This window comes from Gymnoscopelus microlampas (assembly GCF_963454915.1).
Source record: "Gymnoscopelus microlampas genome assembly, chromosome: 15".
Classification (NCBI taxonomy): Eukaryota; Metazoa; Chordata; class Actinopteri; order Myctophiformes; family Myctophidae; genus Gymnoscopelus; species Gymnoscopelus microlampas.
Genome location: NC_139952.1, coordinates 34,024,881 through 34,042,926, shown reverse-complemented (window position 1 = coordinate 34,042,926; position 18,046 = coordinate 34,024,881). Strand labels below are relative to the sequence as shown.

Here is an 18,046-nt window from a genome sequence, read left to right as displayed (position 1 = left end):
GTGAGCAACAAACTTGTACTACAAAGTATAGATTAGATTTTAGGGCATGTAGGAGAGTGAAAAATGTTCCAGATCTATTGTCTGATTGGGTATGCAGGTACTGTACTATCTTTAATCAGGTCCAATCAAACCATCTCCTGCGTTCTCTTTCCCCACATGTAATGGAACAGAGGATGGCTTTCTTTCCCCGTGCCAGCTCCAGTGGTGGGTTCTTCCACTCACAATGCCCAGTGAAGTAGCAGATATTCAGCTGCCTCTCTTGGTGGGCGTCTTGGTCTAGATCAACATTCCACCCGGGGTTCAAGGATGTCTCCCATGTTTGTGTCCCACAGCTCTCATCCATGGCCGCCATTGTTTCCACCGCGCCTCTCTCTCAACCCTCCGGCCCCAGGAACAAAGCCAAGGCTCTTCTGACACGAGGGCACATGCAGTGTGGTCGACCCACTCTCTGCATTCCTGCTCTCTATCACTGTCAGGTCAGTGGGCGCTTGGACTGAGTCCCTTCCCTATAGGAATAACAGATGCACTACTGTGTACGTGCCCTATAAGACAAATATATCCTTCTCCCAGTGCCCCTCTCCATGGTGCAACACTTGCAGAGTGATCGAAATTGTTGAAACTGTCCAAACATTTCACCTCTATCTAGGCCACATACTATAGTAAGGAGGCACATTTACAGATGATGGCATGGCATTCACCCACCCATTCACTCTTTACTCTATGGATTATTAGCATAGCTGAAGTTTTTCCACTATTACTATGGCATATTTTCACTGAGTCAGTAAGGCTGGTGTGCAGTGGCTGGCTATACTATTGGACCCAGCTGTTGCTGTAAATACATTACTTACTCGTAGTATCTAATTTATGGATAGGCAGATCCTAGTTTGCCTAGCACTAGGAATAGTTAATTCACGTTTTGTTCATTAAATATGTTCTGGGAATGTTTCTAGCTTCAAATAACCTTTTAACTGTACTATGAAAAAAAAAAAAGTAAACCTTTCTTAACTTTGCAACCTATGTTGTTGTTATTGTTGGGGTATGCATTCCAGTTACAAAATAATGTGACTAGAAGCAATGCAGAGGTATAGAACCCCCACCTCTGGAAGTACCATCGATGGCATTGGATGTAATCCCAATGTTCCAACAAATACAAATATTGAAGGGCAAATAAACTCTGCTGTAGATAACCTCAGCCACCCCTTTAGCCACATGAACCCTAGCATCCTTATTCTGGGCGAACATTTGCCTAAAATAGCGGATCTACAAGATCACAATGTGATGCATGTGAACTTGTAGATTGGCTATTTTCGTTGAAGAGATTTGGTGTGAGGGAAAACTGGAGGGGGCCTTGTATAGACCCCTGGGAAACTCTGTTCAGTTTAATATATTTGGTTTAAGTGGTTAATATCTGTTCAAGCTGTTCTTTCTCTTTCCAAGGAATTTATCTTAGATTGAAGTTTTCTTTTGTGTGATCTTTTGAACAAAAAACAAAACATTTGGGTTAGAATTACGGTCAGTGCCGCAACTGTATTATTATTATACCTAATCTTCTATTTAAAGCTACCCCTCTTGATGCCTCTGTCAATACATTTTAATTTAAGATATGTTTAGATGCAACTGTAGACCTCCTCCTCCACAATTGAACTGAACAGAGCTGTTTTTCTTTTCTCACAAAGTTACTAAAACAAAAGGCATCTGTTCCAAAATATTAATATTCCGGGGCATGGGTGTTTTCTAACACAACTTAACCTCGAACACATTCCACTTTGTTCACTGGCTACTTTGACCACTGTGAATGTGTGTGGCACAATAGCAAATGTAATTAAAAGACAACACAAGACAAAACTTTGAGATACAGGAAAACTTCCATGTTTTCCTTATACAGTACATAAAAAAGAAGTATCGGAGAGAGTGTGGAGTTCAAGCCAACCTGATGCATGTGTGCAGAACGTCCTCATTTAATACGTGCTGAGTCAATAAACAATGTTAGGTTGCAAGAGCAATGTGCAAGATTTTCCTCACTGTCACTCTTAGAGTTTAACCAAAGCGTCATTCATGGTGAATTTGCAGTGCAGTTTATCACACCAATATCTTTGTAGTTCACTTGAAATATGTTGCACCATGAAACTGGATATTTAAACAAGTAAACAAATAAGTTGATCATTAGTTTTCAATTTGTTATTTGTTGTTATTATTGCTTTTTAAAACCACAAAAAGCTGCTGGGCTGACTATGTCCATAGCCATTGACGCCTTTCACACAAGGAGAGTTCCCGTTTCGTCAGTCCACTCCATATGTTAATTTGGGTGCCTGTATGTTCGATTTTAAATACAATAAATTAAGAAGATGTACGGGAGCCATTTTAACAATAGGCTCACAGTACTGTTCACTGCTTTGCATTAGGGTCCTCGTTCAGGCTCATAGACAACCCTTGTTGTCCCTCTGGCCCTGGGTGAGGCAGATGGGGAGAGAGGAACAATGGCTGGCCCATATCGAGGGCGGCAGTGACTGACTCCACAGGCACTGAAGGTCCAAAGAATGCCTGGAGCCGGGCCAGAACCACGGATGCCACTGCCACCGCCTAACCCTCGCTCCCCACCTGACCCACCTCATCTCCCATGATGCCTCGCGGCCAGCGGTCGACACCTTCAAAGACAGCCCCCTCTGCGTCAGATCTGCAGCGAACTACCCTGAAGTAGCACAGACGGGTCTTGGCATTAGTGGACTTTGGATTGCTTGGAAGAGGACTACTTACTCCAGTGTGTGGTAGATACAGAGCGCCAACCCCACCCAACCAAACCAACCGCTAGTATGTCCACCGCAAGCACCTCAGGGCAAGGCAGGAAAAAGAAGAGCCCCGGCCTCATGGATCAGATTAGCAAACTCTTGTCTGGAGGGGACAAAAAGAAAAGAAGCAAGGTGAGCATCTACTCTTCTGTATTATGGTTTTGAAACATTTACTTAAATGGATGGTTCAGGGTTTTAAACCTTCACCTAAAGGGATAGTTCAAGTTTTTAAACCTTTACTAATGGCATGGTTCAGGCTTTTAAATCTTTACTTAAAGTGATGTTTCAGCTAAGTGAGGTTTTTGTCAAAGTGGGAATTGCTTTGATTAATCAACAAACACATCAGAGTTGTGTTTTTATGATATGAGAAATTGTACTCATACAACTTGCTCAATAACACTGCAGTCTTTTAAGTCAGTCAGCAAGTACAGTAGCAGCCTAGTGCAAGTGCCTTGCTCGGTGGAACGTTGGCAGTTCCACACAGATATTCCAGACTAATATCTATGCAGTGATATTAGTCTGGCCATGGCAGGCTAGAAGTTGGTGTGGCTGCGGGGAGACAGTTGGTGTGGCTGCAGTTCACCTCCACTAAGAGGATATTGCTTTCTGGCTGGATATAAAATATCTGTGAATGTTAGTGAAGCAATCATTTAGCTGCTTCTCCGACAAATGAATTTGGCTAAAAGTGCATGTTTTATTTTTAATATGAGGCCGGACATCACTGAAAAAATAAGTTTCCTATCCAGTGAATATGATCCAGATGGTTCAAGAAATCACCTTTATCAACCTTATGTCAAACCAGCATGCTTTATTGTTTTCTTTATAGGGTTGAATACATTTATTTAACCAGATATTCTGAAATCAAGTGACTACTTTTCAGAATTTCTTCTTTATTTCTGAGTCATAAGAAAGGCAGGAAAGAGAGGGTGGATGAGAGATGCAGCAAAGAGACCCAGTTGGTTTCAAACCCGGGCCAGCTGCAGGAAAGACTATTGCCTGCTTATTTATGTGGCATGCGCTTGTGATCTTTCAGAAATAGCCACTTTCTCTCATAAAAGTGGCGATTTCTGATAGGAAATAGCCTAAGGAGTGTTGTTCAGAGACATGGATGTATTGTTAATGTCAAAGACTGGCACTAACTTCAAGATATTCATTATTCAGTTTATAAAAACAATACCCAGGGTTACTTCATGCCATGGTACAGGATGTATCCCTACATTTGTTTTGTTGTTGTGTTTTGTTTCTACATTTTTAATGTAAGAGCTACAAATGGTCTATGCATGGTGAACCTCCCAATAGGGGGACTGGTTAGCACACAGTAGAATCCTTAGGGTCCATGTGGTTCCATTTGTACACTCTCAAGAGTTAAATTAACACTCAGGATTTCGCAGGGCACTGATGGGTGTGTGGGTGTAAAGGGAGAGGCTCGCTCCAATGCAGATTTTAATGTAGAGATGTCTGGAGATTCTGTGGTCTTCGCTCAACAAGGCATCTGTGATGAGAGTTGCCCGAATGAGAAGCATAATGACACACCCACTGTCACTCACCCCCACGTTCCCTGTAACAGTTATGAATATTGGTGTTCATGGTAGCTTAATATTACATTATTTTCTAGGGCTGTGGCCTTAGTCATGGTTAATTCATTATTTATTGGAATTTTTTAAGTACAAGTAGTATATAAACTCTAAATTTAACATTTTCTGGCGTACATTTTTTTAAAGAATTTCATCTTAGAATTCTACCATTCTATAACATTATTTGGCAGTTTGCCATTGTTACATCATCATTATAATGTCCAGTACTCAGAAGTAGAAACTAATGGAAAATTGTACCTGAAAAGGTTTGTGTCTCTCTAAACACAATTCACAATTCTGTCAATTAAATCAACTAATGCGATAAGTCGATAATGACTTGTGACTATTTGACCGCTAAGACGTTATTTAGACAATTAAGGACGATTATTTTCTATCATCTTATTTTGCAAATATTTCATTTTTATTTTAAATCCTATAGAATAAAAAAAATACTATTTTTAAAGGGAGCCCTGTCCACCCCTGGACAGAAGCAATACAATATTTCATTTTCACAAATAATATATAATACAGGCATCCACTATCCAGTATCTTCCATGTTTTACATACACAATCTTTGCTTATGTGTTTAACTAAGCTTTAAACTTTCAGCTCTATTATGGATTTTAATTATGCCACATTTGTCTGTCCACAAATCCATATTCAAAGGCATTTTGCTGTTGACACAAGGAACCAAATTAGAAGATGTACAGTATTAAGATATGTTTTAAGTTTTCCTCAATGTTATGGGCAGACTTCATTAAAAATTCCAATGCCCAATATGTGGTGTCCCAATTTAAGCAGATTTATATTTGTTTAAATAAGATATTTTGGTACCAATAAATATAACATGCATAGATGCCTTCGTTTCTGTACTAAAGTTATACTACTACAACTGAGGGACCAACAGTTCAAGTGCAAATACAATGATGCCATTTTTTAAAATTTCAAAATAGGCACTTCAAGGTGACATGACACAGTACAACGGGAACAACCACACAAAACCTTGTACCATGTCTTTCAGGGATCATTCCGGGGTCTTGCCGCCTCACCCCAAACAGGCTCTGCCCGTCGCAAGCCTGCTGAAAATGCTGTTGTGCAGTTCTTCAGGAGCATTGTGAGTATCCTAGATACATTTACCATTGTTTTGCCTGCCTCTTGCCATTCATGTAAATCTAAAAAATACCGCATTTTCTCTTTGTCGACCATCATGGTTACTTAATGACATGTGTTACACCACTGTCTATGGCTGGTATCAACTCTTTCATTTTAGTTTACTTCTTGGGATTTAAAATCTTGTAACTGTCTCTTTCAAGCAGAGCATACTAATTGTGTTTGCCCTGCTCTGTCTCATTTACATACTGATAATGTTTGAATCCACCCTCCAATCAGAATCGTAACCATAAAGTGATTTGGATTTCAGAGTTAAGTCTGCTGTATGTTAGAAAGCAGTCACACTGATGTCATTGTCCTGTTTCTCAGGTTTCCTCTCCAAACCCCTCTCCTAAGTCCAGGGTGAGTGCATTTTCAGAATGTTTGGTTCATCATTAAGTAGTACGGAGGTTAAGTTTCAGAGATATAGGGCAAGGCCTTTGATGGATAGACAATATTATTAGTCTGCCAGTCCTTCAGTGCATGCAGATCAGATGTTAAGCATATCAATCCTTTGTTATTTGAATTTACTCCACGCATCCACAACAGCAATATGTTACATGATCAGTGTTTCATTACAGCAGGTACTGCCTCCATATAACATGCCATTATGTTGCCACATAATGCCTACAAAATGCTTCTTGGAAGTGTTGTTGCTACAAAGTTTCAAATTGCAAAGAGGCAGAGACAGACCTAGTACCCATTCCATGGAACATCATGTTTGCTGTTCCCTTTCTCTTTCATGTCCAGTGGAGGGATGCCTTGGGCTTGGTATGTCATTCAGTCTTCACTCTCAAATTGAACTAAATCCTATTGCTGCCTTCACAGCTCTGTGTGTAACCAGAATTCACTGGTGTCTTCTCTTTAGAGCACCTTCGTGACATGTTGGTCCAGTCTTTGCCTTACCTAAACCATGTCTTCTTTTGATGCCACTGCTTTGTTCTGCCTGCCTTCTCCTGTGTTTTCTGTCCTCAAATACAAATACTGCCTGTAAAGGTATATATACAGTATATACACTGTAAAACCCTGACTCAATTTATTCTGAGTTACAAATTGATCAATTAGAGCGGAGGATTTGTGTGTCTACCATATACAGTATATGAGTACACACACACACACACACACACACACACACACACACACACACACACACACACACACACACACACACACACACACACACACACACACACACACACACACACACACACACACACACACACACACACACCAAATAAATATATATATACACATACACATAGAGTAGCAGTGCTGAATCACATCCCTTTGAATAATATTTATTATAAACTGACAAGCTAAACTAGTTCTATATCGGCAGCCCTACACAGTGCATGCTTGATTAATTGGTTGAATGATCCATCATTAATTGATTCAGTCTCAATGTTATTCATTGATTCATTAAATTATAATAAATATATACAGGACAACAGGCTTATTTACTACATAATATTTCAATTCCCCTTCCTCCTTTTGCTTCAATCCAGAGCGACTCACTGCTTCTGGATGACTTTGAAACTGCTCGACTATTTATGAGCCGCCGCTGGTAAAAATAAAATTCTCTCTCAGGAACTCTTGGCCTGCATCAATGTCCTCCATCTCCTCTACCTGTCCGCTCTCTACTTTCTGGATTACTGTCACCTCTCTTTCCCCCCTGTGGAGAAGATGACTCACTAATCCACCTGTTTTGGCTCCTTGCCATTTCTTCCCATTTGTGATTTGTCCAGAGTGAACCATCCTGCTGTATGTGTCAGAGATCTGACAGTGATCCTCTCTTGCATCCTGTGTGTCCCATTGTTCTTGAGCTATGTGTTTGTAATCCATTCTCTCTCCCTTAAAGGTCGTCGTTATGCATCTGAATCTGCTCATTTCACATTTTTATGTGAAAATGAGAAGATAAGCGTTCTAAAAACAACAGCAACAACCAAAAAAACTATTTGCAGAGTGTGGTTTTCATCAGAATGCAGTCATTCTTTCCACTCCTGACTGGTGTTGTGAACACTGTGCAATAGAACGTTTAAAATGCTGTATGCCTGACCTTAAAGGATAACCCCAGTGTTTTTTTCTTCACATTTGGTTCCACTTACATAATCCATTATTGGCCATGTACACGGCAGCCATTTTGCTCACAGGTCATACTTGAGGGGGTGGGAAACCATGTTTTCCACCCCTTGAGTATGACCTGAGAGCACAATTGCTGTCATGTGAATATGGCCAAATGTCATAGCCAACATCATCCTTGGCTCAATGGCAATTTCCACAAATACACAGTATGATATTAGTCTGAAAAAACGCTACTTTAATAAGTCCTATAAAGCATTGTTTCTGGATTTTTATTTTTATTTTTTACTTGACCATGATAGATTATGTCAGTGGAACCCAATGTGAAAAAACTGCAGTAGCTTAATCGCTCTGAAACATTTGGTCATTTGTGCCCCATTTAATAGGAGTCTAAGTAAAGAATCACTGCAAACATGCATGTTGTCAATCCCTTCAGAACCAACATGCAAAATGCCTTAGAGCTAAGAAGACAGACAGTCAAAATTTGAACAATGGCTCCCTTTTTCATGACTATCTTCAACCTACCTCGGTGCAGCATAGTTTACACAAAAACTCTTTACTTTATTCTACAGTCTGAATGGTTTGATTAACCTCCAGTTTAAATAAAGGTTATCAAAAACAAACATCATCAACATGGCTCCAGGTCCTGTTTCAGGTCAAGCCTGTCTCCATCTGTACTTATAAAACATCTTTTCATAGGCCTCACCACGTGCTGAGAGTACCAAGTCACCCCTCAGACGTCGCAGAGACCAAAGCACACTCTCCCGAATCTTCAACCTGGTGAGCTCACCTAATGTTCATCTCCATGTTGCAACCAAATGATAGAACTCTTTCCCCGAGTACAGAATATACCTGGTAAACACTGTGTTTTGTTTGTGTTTGCCTCAATACAACAGTGATGCTATCAACAGAGATCAGTGAGTAGTAGCTTGTGCGGTGTTCATACTAGTATGATTTCTCATTATTTTATGCAAGCTACGTTTTGCCATTCATACATAGTTGATACCGGCTCCTTCTTTTCCATTTGTTATGCATTATCATGCTTTTACATTCCACCATAATAATAAGAAACTAACAAGCTCCTGTGCAACATTTGAACATGTAAAAATCACATCATGCAAATTGAATACTCAGGCTTGTTCTGTAATCATTAAGTTTGCAATACATTTCATATTGTATTATTTCTGTGTACTTAATCTACCTCAGATGTTTTAATGGCCTCATCTTCAGTATTGATCTTTTTGAATCCCTACCAATGTGAAATAGTTGACAATCAGAAATTATTACCAAAAAACAAAGTCAACAAGTAGCAACATTGTTTGCGCTGAAAATTGCAGCATCCGAGATTCCTCTTGCACGGACACCATGTTTAGTTGCAGAAGGCAGACATTGGATCTGTCAGTCAACTGATGCTCTTACTTCTATATATTTTCCCAGGGAGACGCCAAGTCCCGTCCACCCCCCAAACGCTGGAGCACCATCTTTTGAGCCCTCCACAGAGGAACCAACCACAGATCCAAATGAGACGGGGCAGGATGAAGAAAATGGCAAAGATCTGCATTCAGTGGACTCACAACACCAAGATATGTTAACCAACTAACATCACGCTCCTTTGTTTTTAGACAGTGACACAACTGACCATATTCACATAATGACCAATTAGCTCTTTAATCACACCCGGGTATGACATAAGAGCAATATGGCCGCCATGTGAATATGGTCAATATCATAGGCACCTGCAGTATATTATCCAGTCTATTGGAATGTATGTCACTGAGGGGGGAGGGTTAGTTTTATGTACATCTCTATATACTTGGCTTTGTAATGCTTTGAGGTTTGGTAATGAAGTACCGTAAACATATTGCATATGTATTTATAAGAGCAAAACATCCTACTGTAAAACGTTGCTCAATGAGCTACTGTATCACATCACTCATTCCTGAACATTGGTCTGATGGTGCTAATGTCTAGCGTCTGTCTGGCGTTCAAGGTGTATTCATGGAAACTGTTTGTTTTTGTATCCCTGTTGTCTGCATTTTGTACATGATGTATGCTTTATATGGCTTCCTGCTTTCAGGAACAGCAGTGACAAACCTCGTCCCACACCTTTATGTGTTGTGTGTGTGTGTGTGTGTGTGTGTCTGAGTATTAGTGGTTGTTGTACTGTATGTGTTGTGTGAGTAAATGTTATTGCGTGTAAAGTATGTGGTTGTGTGATGCATTTGAAGATTCAACTGGAAACTTGCACATAAATGGTACATGGAGACTAATATTCTTTTACTTAACACGTTTGGCATTTGGTTTGCCTGCCTTCCCTTTAATACATGAACATGTATAGCATTGTGCTATTCAAGAGAATAAAATGCCCTTTCAGCATGCACTGTTACACAATTGGGAAAAAAGCCTTAAAAATGTGGTCTGTTTTCTTTTTATATCAAGATTTATTGCATTATCACATTTATAGAAACGTCTTTGTATATTAATGTGTTAATTCTTTGTTCTAATGACATTCACATTTTATTTAGATAACTATTAACAGAAGGTACTCAGAAGGTCAGATGGTAAGTAGCTCAAAGGTCATAGTGGTAATGGCAAGGTGGTTTCAGGACTTGGACTCTGAAGGACAGTGTGATGTTGGGAAACATTTTCTTTTCAACTTCATTTGTGCATAATTAATGATACTGCCTCTCTTCTTTTGTACATGGACTATGTGTATGTTCACTGTAGTTAAGTGTTCAATAAAATGATTAAAATGCCAATGTTTGCTTGAGGTTGCTGACATCTGGTGGCACTGTGTATACCTACGTTTTGTAATGATGATCCTGGCTTGAAATAAAAAACAAATTCACATTTTGTCTTCTTGGATTTGTGTAAAAGGTTTGCTGATGGTTCTATCTAGTGTAGAATAACATTGAATTCTCTGATAACCAAATGTTACAATGCCTAGTCCAAAGCTACAACAAATATCCTAGTTTCCATCCATTCTAATGTAGCACAAGATATTCTTATTAAAAAAATCAAGTATGTTTTAACTATATAAATCACAAGCCACAAACCAATTAATAAACTTTCATTCAGAGTGCAAGATGAAATACGGATAACTTTCAACAACTTCCCATTAAAGGAGTGTTTATAAGAATGAGGGCCTTGGACACTGCATATCAGAATATGGAACTGGAAACGTTTATTGAGCACAACTAAAGAGTGATACAGAGAAGACTTGAGGCAAGGAGTGCCCGCCTCCAATTATGATCCAGTAAGGATTAAAAAAAGATATCTCCCAATCATAAAACAAGAATCCCTGTGGAACAATCATATACTGTAGCACTAAACACTAACATGACATGGCTCTTCACCAACAAATCACAATGGGTCTCATTAGTTGTTACAGATATGTCGAAAATAGATCATACACTAAACCATAAGCTTGGAGCGTTTTTCGCTCCATGGAACTGAAAAGCAGAATTAGTAATTTCTGTTGGATTCCCTTGTCAATTCTAGCCATGGGAAAAACAACTTTCACATCATTGGTAATACTGCTGAGAAAGATTTTTTCAAGGACACCGGCCCTTAAACCACAATTAGCAGAGACCCTTATCCTACATTCAGTGTTTCTGTGATTAATTGGCTCAGAGTAGCTTGAAATCAGCAATCCTAACAGATGAGAAAGGTTAAAGGAAGCTTTCCTACATTTCTTATGCACAGAGCCATGATTCTTGTTGGCTCTCTAATATTCAAAGTCCTCAACAGTACCAAAATTATGAAAAAGTAAAGATTACAGTATATCGCGTAGGGATGTGGCCTATAGCAAGGTAGGACTGAGCAATATGGGCAAAATCAAACATCACAATATTTTGACCAATACCTCCATATCGATATTGTGATGATAATGTGTCAATTTCCTTTTACATTTTAAAAACAATTCAAAAATTGCAGATCTACAGATCTTTTTTTGCAACTTTTATACAACGTTGAACATTTTTTTTAAAGACACTTACGCCATATCATGCATCCAAAATCCTCATATCATATCACAATATCAATATATTGCCCAGCCCCAGGACAAGGAGATAGATTTACATCTTAAAAGGATAATACCTCTGCCAGGTGATCATTCTAGACAGATATCTTTTGACATGGAAATGTCATGCCCTTAACAAAGTTTATTTTAAATCAGCCAACAGCATCTTGCCCTGATGAAAGACAAACTGTGGCCTTTCATCCGCGACCCATTTACCACCCTTCCTGCTTCCATTTGTAAGTGTACATAACAATCTACGCCCTCTGTACCTTACTGTAAGGTACAGGTTATGTATACATACAAATTATTATACCAAATATTATTAATTATCTGGGGTCATTGTAAGGTTGCCCTTTGATGCTTACATTTCCCTTTGCAGTGTAAATGTACGGTATATCGGTTCTGAAGGTGCATCTGAATACATCAAAACATGGCCTATTATCTCCACACCTTTCAGGCCTATTAATGTTTAATATTTATGCATGTTCAATTACTGTAAGACCCTTTAGTTTACTGGAAGTTAAAACGGATGATGTGATGTTGAGCAACAGAGACATCTGGTGCTTTACACAAGTCTTTACACTATTCTTTATTATTATTTTTGGTTATTGTTGTTATTGCTGCTCAATGTTGAAGAACCAAAACCAAAGAATTTTACTCTTATGTACTCGTATATAAAATTTGAATGTTTAATCTTGAAAGAATGGGACTAGTCTGAAATGGTGTAATTTTCAGCTAAAACTCTCCTTTTTAAAAACGTGGCAATCCAGGCTCCTCGATTGAGTCCTTAGCTCATCCACGATCCCAGACACGTTGCCCAGCAGCCCACCCATGGGAAAATCCACTTCCTCCACTTTCACCTGGCCTCCTGCTGCCAGAAAGGCTGCATCCCCTTCATCAAAACCATAGCTATAGCCGTCGCCCAACTCTGCTGCCGCTACACTTACAGCATCATCATTAGCAGAGGAGCTGGCGGCAAGTCTCTCGCATCGGGCCTGGTGCCTCAGGAAGCTGTCCCTCCAGATAACTTTCTTCCCACACACACTGCACTCGTAGGGCCGGAGACCTCCGTGGGTCTTGAGGTGCTTGGTCAGGTGGTGTTTCATCTTGAAGGACTTGGCACAAACGGGGCAGCCGAATGGCCGCAGGTTGAGGTGCTGCATCTTGACGTGTCGGTCGCGCATACTCTTCAGGGTGTAGGCCTTGCCACAGTGGCAGAAGTGCACTTTGCCCGTGTAGGCGGCCCCTGTGAGGGAGAGCGATGACGAGGATGGGGTGGGGGGTGAAGAGGAGGGTGGGAATGGGGCAGAGGACGGGGACAGGTGTCGACTGGATGTTGGGGTCACTGCACCACTCTGCCAGTTCATCTCCGACTTGAAAGAATGGGACATTGTGATCTCACCGTTGTCGGGAGATGCAGGAACCAGAGGTCTCTGGGAAACCTGCCCCGTGCCATCTTCAATCTCATCATATGTGTCTCCGCTGAAGGTCCCCTCGGTGAAGCGTCCACAATCCACATCATCCTCATCCTTCGAGTAGGCGTCCTCTGCTCCGTCCTGTGGCCTCGACTCAGGCTGGGACCAGGGGGTGGTCTGCCACTGTGTTCGCGTTGTTGGACCAGGAACACCGTCCTCAGTTTCACAACCAGTTAGTGAAGTCATGTTTGAAGCAGGGACACCTTTCTCTGTGTCCCTCTGCTGCTCTTTATCCTTCATTTCCTCTGCACTCACCTTGCCCAGCGCCTGTCCAGTGTCATCACTCTGGTGTGTGCCGGGACGGAAATCACCTAGAACCGATAATAGAAAATATGAATCCCATTGATGTAGGTCAGAAAACACAGACACATACGTCACATATCTAGAATGGGTTTCTCACCTGGATGGACAGTTTGTACCAATCCTTGCCTCTTCTCAATCACTTCATCTCCTATTCCTTCATCTGCCTCGATCGCTCTTCTTTCAGTCCTCCTCTTCTCTAGCACGTCTTCACTCTCAACACTCTCTCTATTCCTATCATGCAGTCTCTCCAAGCTCAGCGCTGCTCCCCGCTGATGAACTCTGGCTTTCTGCCTCAATGCCTCACCACCACCGAACACCCCCCCGTCACGATGAGTCCTGGTGTTGTGGCCGTGGCCATCGTGGCTGAAGGCGCTCGCTTTCTCATGGCTGGATATCCACCCTTCTTCACAGCTGGAGTATTCACTCTCCCCGAAACTGGGAAGGTTGTCGATTTGAGAATCAGCCATGTGTTGGGCCGGCAAGGGTCTTGGGCGGCCCCATCGTGAAAACTGCTGTGGCCTCCTCCATGTGGCCAAGGGAGGCAGGGCATCGGGCTTCCTGTCCCTCCTTTTCGCCTCCCTCTCCATGTACATGCAGTCCGTGCTGCTCGGGGACTGTTGCTGAGAGGAAGTGCCGGCATGAACCGGCCCTGTAGCAGCCTCCGCGGCAGTGCACTCCGCAGGGGGCCGAGGCCTCTTGAGGAGCTCTGTGCACTTGTCCACAATGTGCCACATCTGGAGGAAGCTGGCCACGGTGACATAGTTGACGATATCGTCGTGCACAATGCTCAGCTGGCCCGTGTAGGCAGAGCTCAAGACACTCTCGAAGGCTACTGGGTCCATAACCGAGGGCAGGGACACAGTGGTGACGTTCTTCAGTAGCACCTGTTGAGGAACACATTTGACAGACTTTAGAAGACCCCACTGAATCACTCATGGAAATTCACAATCATGACTAATTCTATAGAAAATATAGAATTTTATAAAGTATGCATTATCACAATATTATTTGTTATAATAATGCATATCACATTCCTAAATTACCTGGTCGTGGAAATAAGGTGAACAGGCAGCCAGCACACAGCGATGGGCCCTGAACACATGTCCTTGCACCTGTATGGAGAGGTCACACAGCCTGCCCTCCTCCCGCTGGCGGTTCAGGTTGTCCAACACGGCAGCACGGGCTCCAGGGAAACACACTTGGAAAATCGTGCCCGCTGCTGGGGCACTAGAAGCACTGAAGGGCTGATCCATGGTCGTGGTGGTGCACTATGAGAACCATGGGGTCAATCACTGTCCAATGATAAACTTTGCTAGCCCTGAGGGGAGGTAGATAATGGCTATTTTGATTACATTTTAAATAGGTGACTCATTGCACATCAGACACACTGTTGTGCTGACATTCTCTATACATTATGTGCTGTCCTGCATCATGCACATTTTGCAGACTTGTCATGCAAGAAACTGCATGGGGAGAATAGTTCCACCTGCTGATCACTGCATCCAACTAAAGCTAGATATCCTATTCAGCTGAACGACCAGACTTGACGTTATTATAACCTCAGTAGCATGACGTTAACCTTGCTTGTGTTAATCTATAGACAAAGATGCTGCAACTACTGCTTGTGGTCAGCTATAAACAAAGATGCTGCAACTACTGCTTGTGGTCAGCTATCAACAAAGATGCTGCAACTATTGCTTGTGGTCAGCTAGACAAAGATGCTGCAACAAATACTAACTTCTTTTCGCTCAAATCTAGAGCAAAAAAATAACTACCAAGCAGACTAGCATCTAGCGTTAGCATAAACAGACTACACAGACACTCGATTAGCTGCGTTATTTTACATTTATGTAGATAAAGCGATAGTTTTTGCAGTAAAGTACAATAAGCAGCATAATATCAATATCTGAAAAGAAGTTTGTCGCCTCGTCTGAACAAGCAAGCTAACGATAGCTATTACGTGTACCGCATAATGTGGTTGTACCAACGTATCTAAGGCTAACCTCAGCATCCACACACACTGTGGGTGACAGTGGGAGACTGAGTGCTAACTGGCCTTACACACCATTCTTGAGAAATGGTCAAATCTTCCTCGGTAATTATTTACAAGTACTTTTGGTCAGAGCTGTTCATGTCTTCGTCTTCTTTTTAATGTTGCCAGATATTATGAGAAGAATAAGCAACTAGGGCTATGAAAAAAAGGCCCAGAAGAAGCGACCACATGAGCGTCCCGGATATTTGAAAATCCGATCTACACGCTCTGATCTGCTATTTTCAAAAGAATGTTGGGGAAAAAGTGAGACATTTTTAATATATATTTTTGGAAACATTCTAACACTATCCTGGTACAGGGGTCACAATCACAAAATATTTTTAGATGTGGGGGAAGGGGAAGGTCCGTGGACATTCATTTGGGGGTCATTGACAAGAAAATGTTTGAGAACCACTGATTTAAACAACATTTAGGAAAGTAGCCCAAATAAGCAACAAGCCCAAAAAAACGCAACCCCCAATATTTACAAGCAACGTTACAGCAAAAGCAAGCCCAAAGTCGCTTATAATAAGCGGACATGGCAACCCTGGTCTTCATCTTCTTTTGTATTTCCGGCAGACAGACCGTCGTTGGCGTATGCTGCCTCCCACTGTTGGTGTTAGGTACTGCCCACTGTTCATCCTATCTGTCCTTATGTACTTGTCTTACACCCTTTGAAAGTGCACGCCTGTAGACAGAGCAGCAGCAGCAGCAGCAGAGGTTCTCTAACTTTTTAATATCAATACCCTCATAACTCTGAGAGTGTACAAATGTAACCAAATGTACCCTTATGGTTACATTTCTTCACTCTCAGAGTTACAGACCTGTAAGGGTGACCCTTGCAGGTAGTGTAAGGGTCAGAAGTAATGGACCGTCCATTTGGAATCCCCCTCAAGGAAGGAATCCTTAGAGTCCCTGGCCCCCACTTTGAGAATCCTATCTGGCCTTACACCCTATAAAGGTGCAAGCCTGTGGAGAAGAAGAGAAATCCATCCGTTTTTTTCATTGCACACCACATTCCCCACACAGTTCATCGTGCTAAACCACAGTGTCCGCACAGCTCCTGGTGTCCACACTCAAAAGTGTCTAAAGACACTTTCGCTGTGATTGATTGATTGATTGATTGAATACTTTATTAGTCCGAAATGTAGACAGCACATGCTACAGTAAGACATTAAGGCTAAAAGGATAACAAAAAAGTCCTGGGGACTTGTTTTCATTGTGGTCCTTTGTATTCAATGTATCAACATAGCATAAACAATTTACACAATAATACATGTGTGGACCCATAAAATAACCATCCATTTGATCACCCCGGCGTCCACCTTTGAATACTCTGTTGAACTACCAGTGGTGCACATACAACCCCATTACTTGAGTCAAAAGTACTGTACTCCTGGTCAAATATTACACCATTAAGTGAAAGTTGCTCACATATATTCAGGGTTTTAGTTTTTATTTTTTTCCCCCCCATAGCTTTTCTTGTCTAGAGAGAGAGAAAACAGGGGGGGGGGGGGGGGGGGGGTTGGGGAGTAACATGCAACAAAGTGGGAATTGACCCGGGGACTTGCCGGTTAGGCATCAGAGCCTATGTGGAAGGCACCTTAACCAAGAATTCCCAGGGCTCTATACTTGCTTTTAAAAATACCATTCAAAAGTGCATTTTCATTTGAATATCAATGCATTATGTATTGTTTGCATGTTGCCCTTACAGAACATCATAACTCTCTTAAGGGCAGTCCACACCAATGCAACTCCTTCCAACATGCAACTACTTGCAACCATTACCCCCAATGGCAGTTGCAAGGAGTTGCATTGGTGACAGACTGGCCTTAAAACAGTTTTGTTGCAAGGAGTTGCATTGGTGTGTGGACTGGCCTTAAAATCCCAGTTCCACTTCTAGCTGTGTAACTAACACACTCTGCTTTCAGCCAGACAAACAATAAAGATTGCATTAATTCACAACAAAGCTTTCAAACAATGAACTAGCCTACAATATTTATAAGATGTTATAGGTAACATACTGGTACACAACATTTTAGAAGTGTGCTTCTACAGCCAATGTACACAATTTGTCCATCTAAAATGAGGTGAAACAGGTCTCTATGGTCACAGGTAGAATTGCATTTTAGAAAAGACACATTTTAAATTTTTACTTCCATGCTAATAATTATAACAATATAATAAGCACAATATTATGCTTTTGACTCCACCTTCTCTATGAAAAGTAGTGGTGTAAAACAACATTAATGTTTCTAAAAAAAAATAGGCCCTATTAGAACAATAAGCTTCTCAAGTAATTGTAGGCTCAGGCTGTATACTTCTTTGCTGTCCATCACTGCGCACATTGGTGCCGCGCGCGCGACAAGGTAGTACGATGAATTATACAGTAGGCCTACATGCCGGATTTAAAGGGACGGTTCCCACTTATTTGATTCCTAATTGGAGATTAGAACACGAACACACACACACACACACACACACACACACACACACACACACACACACACACACACACACACACACACACACACACACACACACACACACACACACACACACACACACACGTGTGTCAGTAAAAGTATAAATGAATGAATAAATAAATAGACCTATTTTTTTTTTAA

At 41.4% G+C, this 18,046-nt stretch overlaps 2 protein-coding genes across 4 annotated transcripts; one reads left to right on the top strand and one right to left on the bottom strand.

Annotated features, from left to right (window-relative positions):
• The first annotated feature begins 2,690 nt into the window (after positions 1-2,690).
• mbpa (myelin basic protein a) lies at positions 2,691-10,442 on the top strand. Its single transcript, XM_084079684.1, has 6 exons — positions 2,691-2,918; positions 5,382-5,474; positions 5,840-5,872; positions 6,260-6,280; positions 8,288-8,368; positions 9,026-10,442. The coding sequence occupies exons 1-6, from the start codon at positions 2,811-2,813 to the stop codon at positions 9,074-9,076; spliced, it is 387 nt and encodes a 128-aa protein (XP_083935810.1). The 5' UTR covers positions 2,691-2,810; the 3' UTR covers positions 9,077-10,442.
• Positions 10,443-10,749: 307 nt separating this feature from the next.
• On the bottom strand, positions 10,750-15,536 carry zbtb22a (zinc finger and BTB domain containing 22a). Of its 3 annotated transcripts, none has more exons than XM_084079683.1 (4): positions 15,453-15,536; positions 14,431-14,705; positions 13,485-14,271; positions 10,750-13,395 (listed from the first exon to the last, which is right to left on the bottom strand). In XM_084079683.1, exons 2-4 carry the CDS (start codon positions 14,638-14,640, stop codon positions 12,341-12,343), a joined length of 2,052 nt encoding a protein of 683 aa, XP_083935809.1. In that variant the 5' UTR covers positions 14,641-14,705; positions 15,453-15,536; the 3' UTR covers positions 10,750-12,340. The 3 variants fall into 3 exon arrangements, with proteins under 3 accessions (XP_083935809.1, XP_083935807.1, XP_083935808.1); XM_084079681.1 differs by having other exon boundaries at positions 14,431-14,655; positions 15,453-15,535; XM_084079682.1 differs by having other exon boundaries at positions 14,431-15,531.
• Between the last annotated feature and the right edge of the window lie 2,510 nt (positions 15,537-18,046).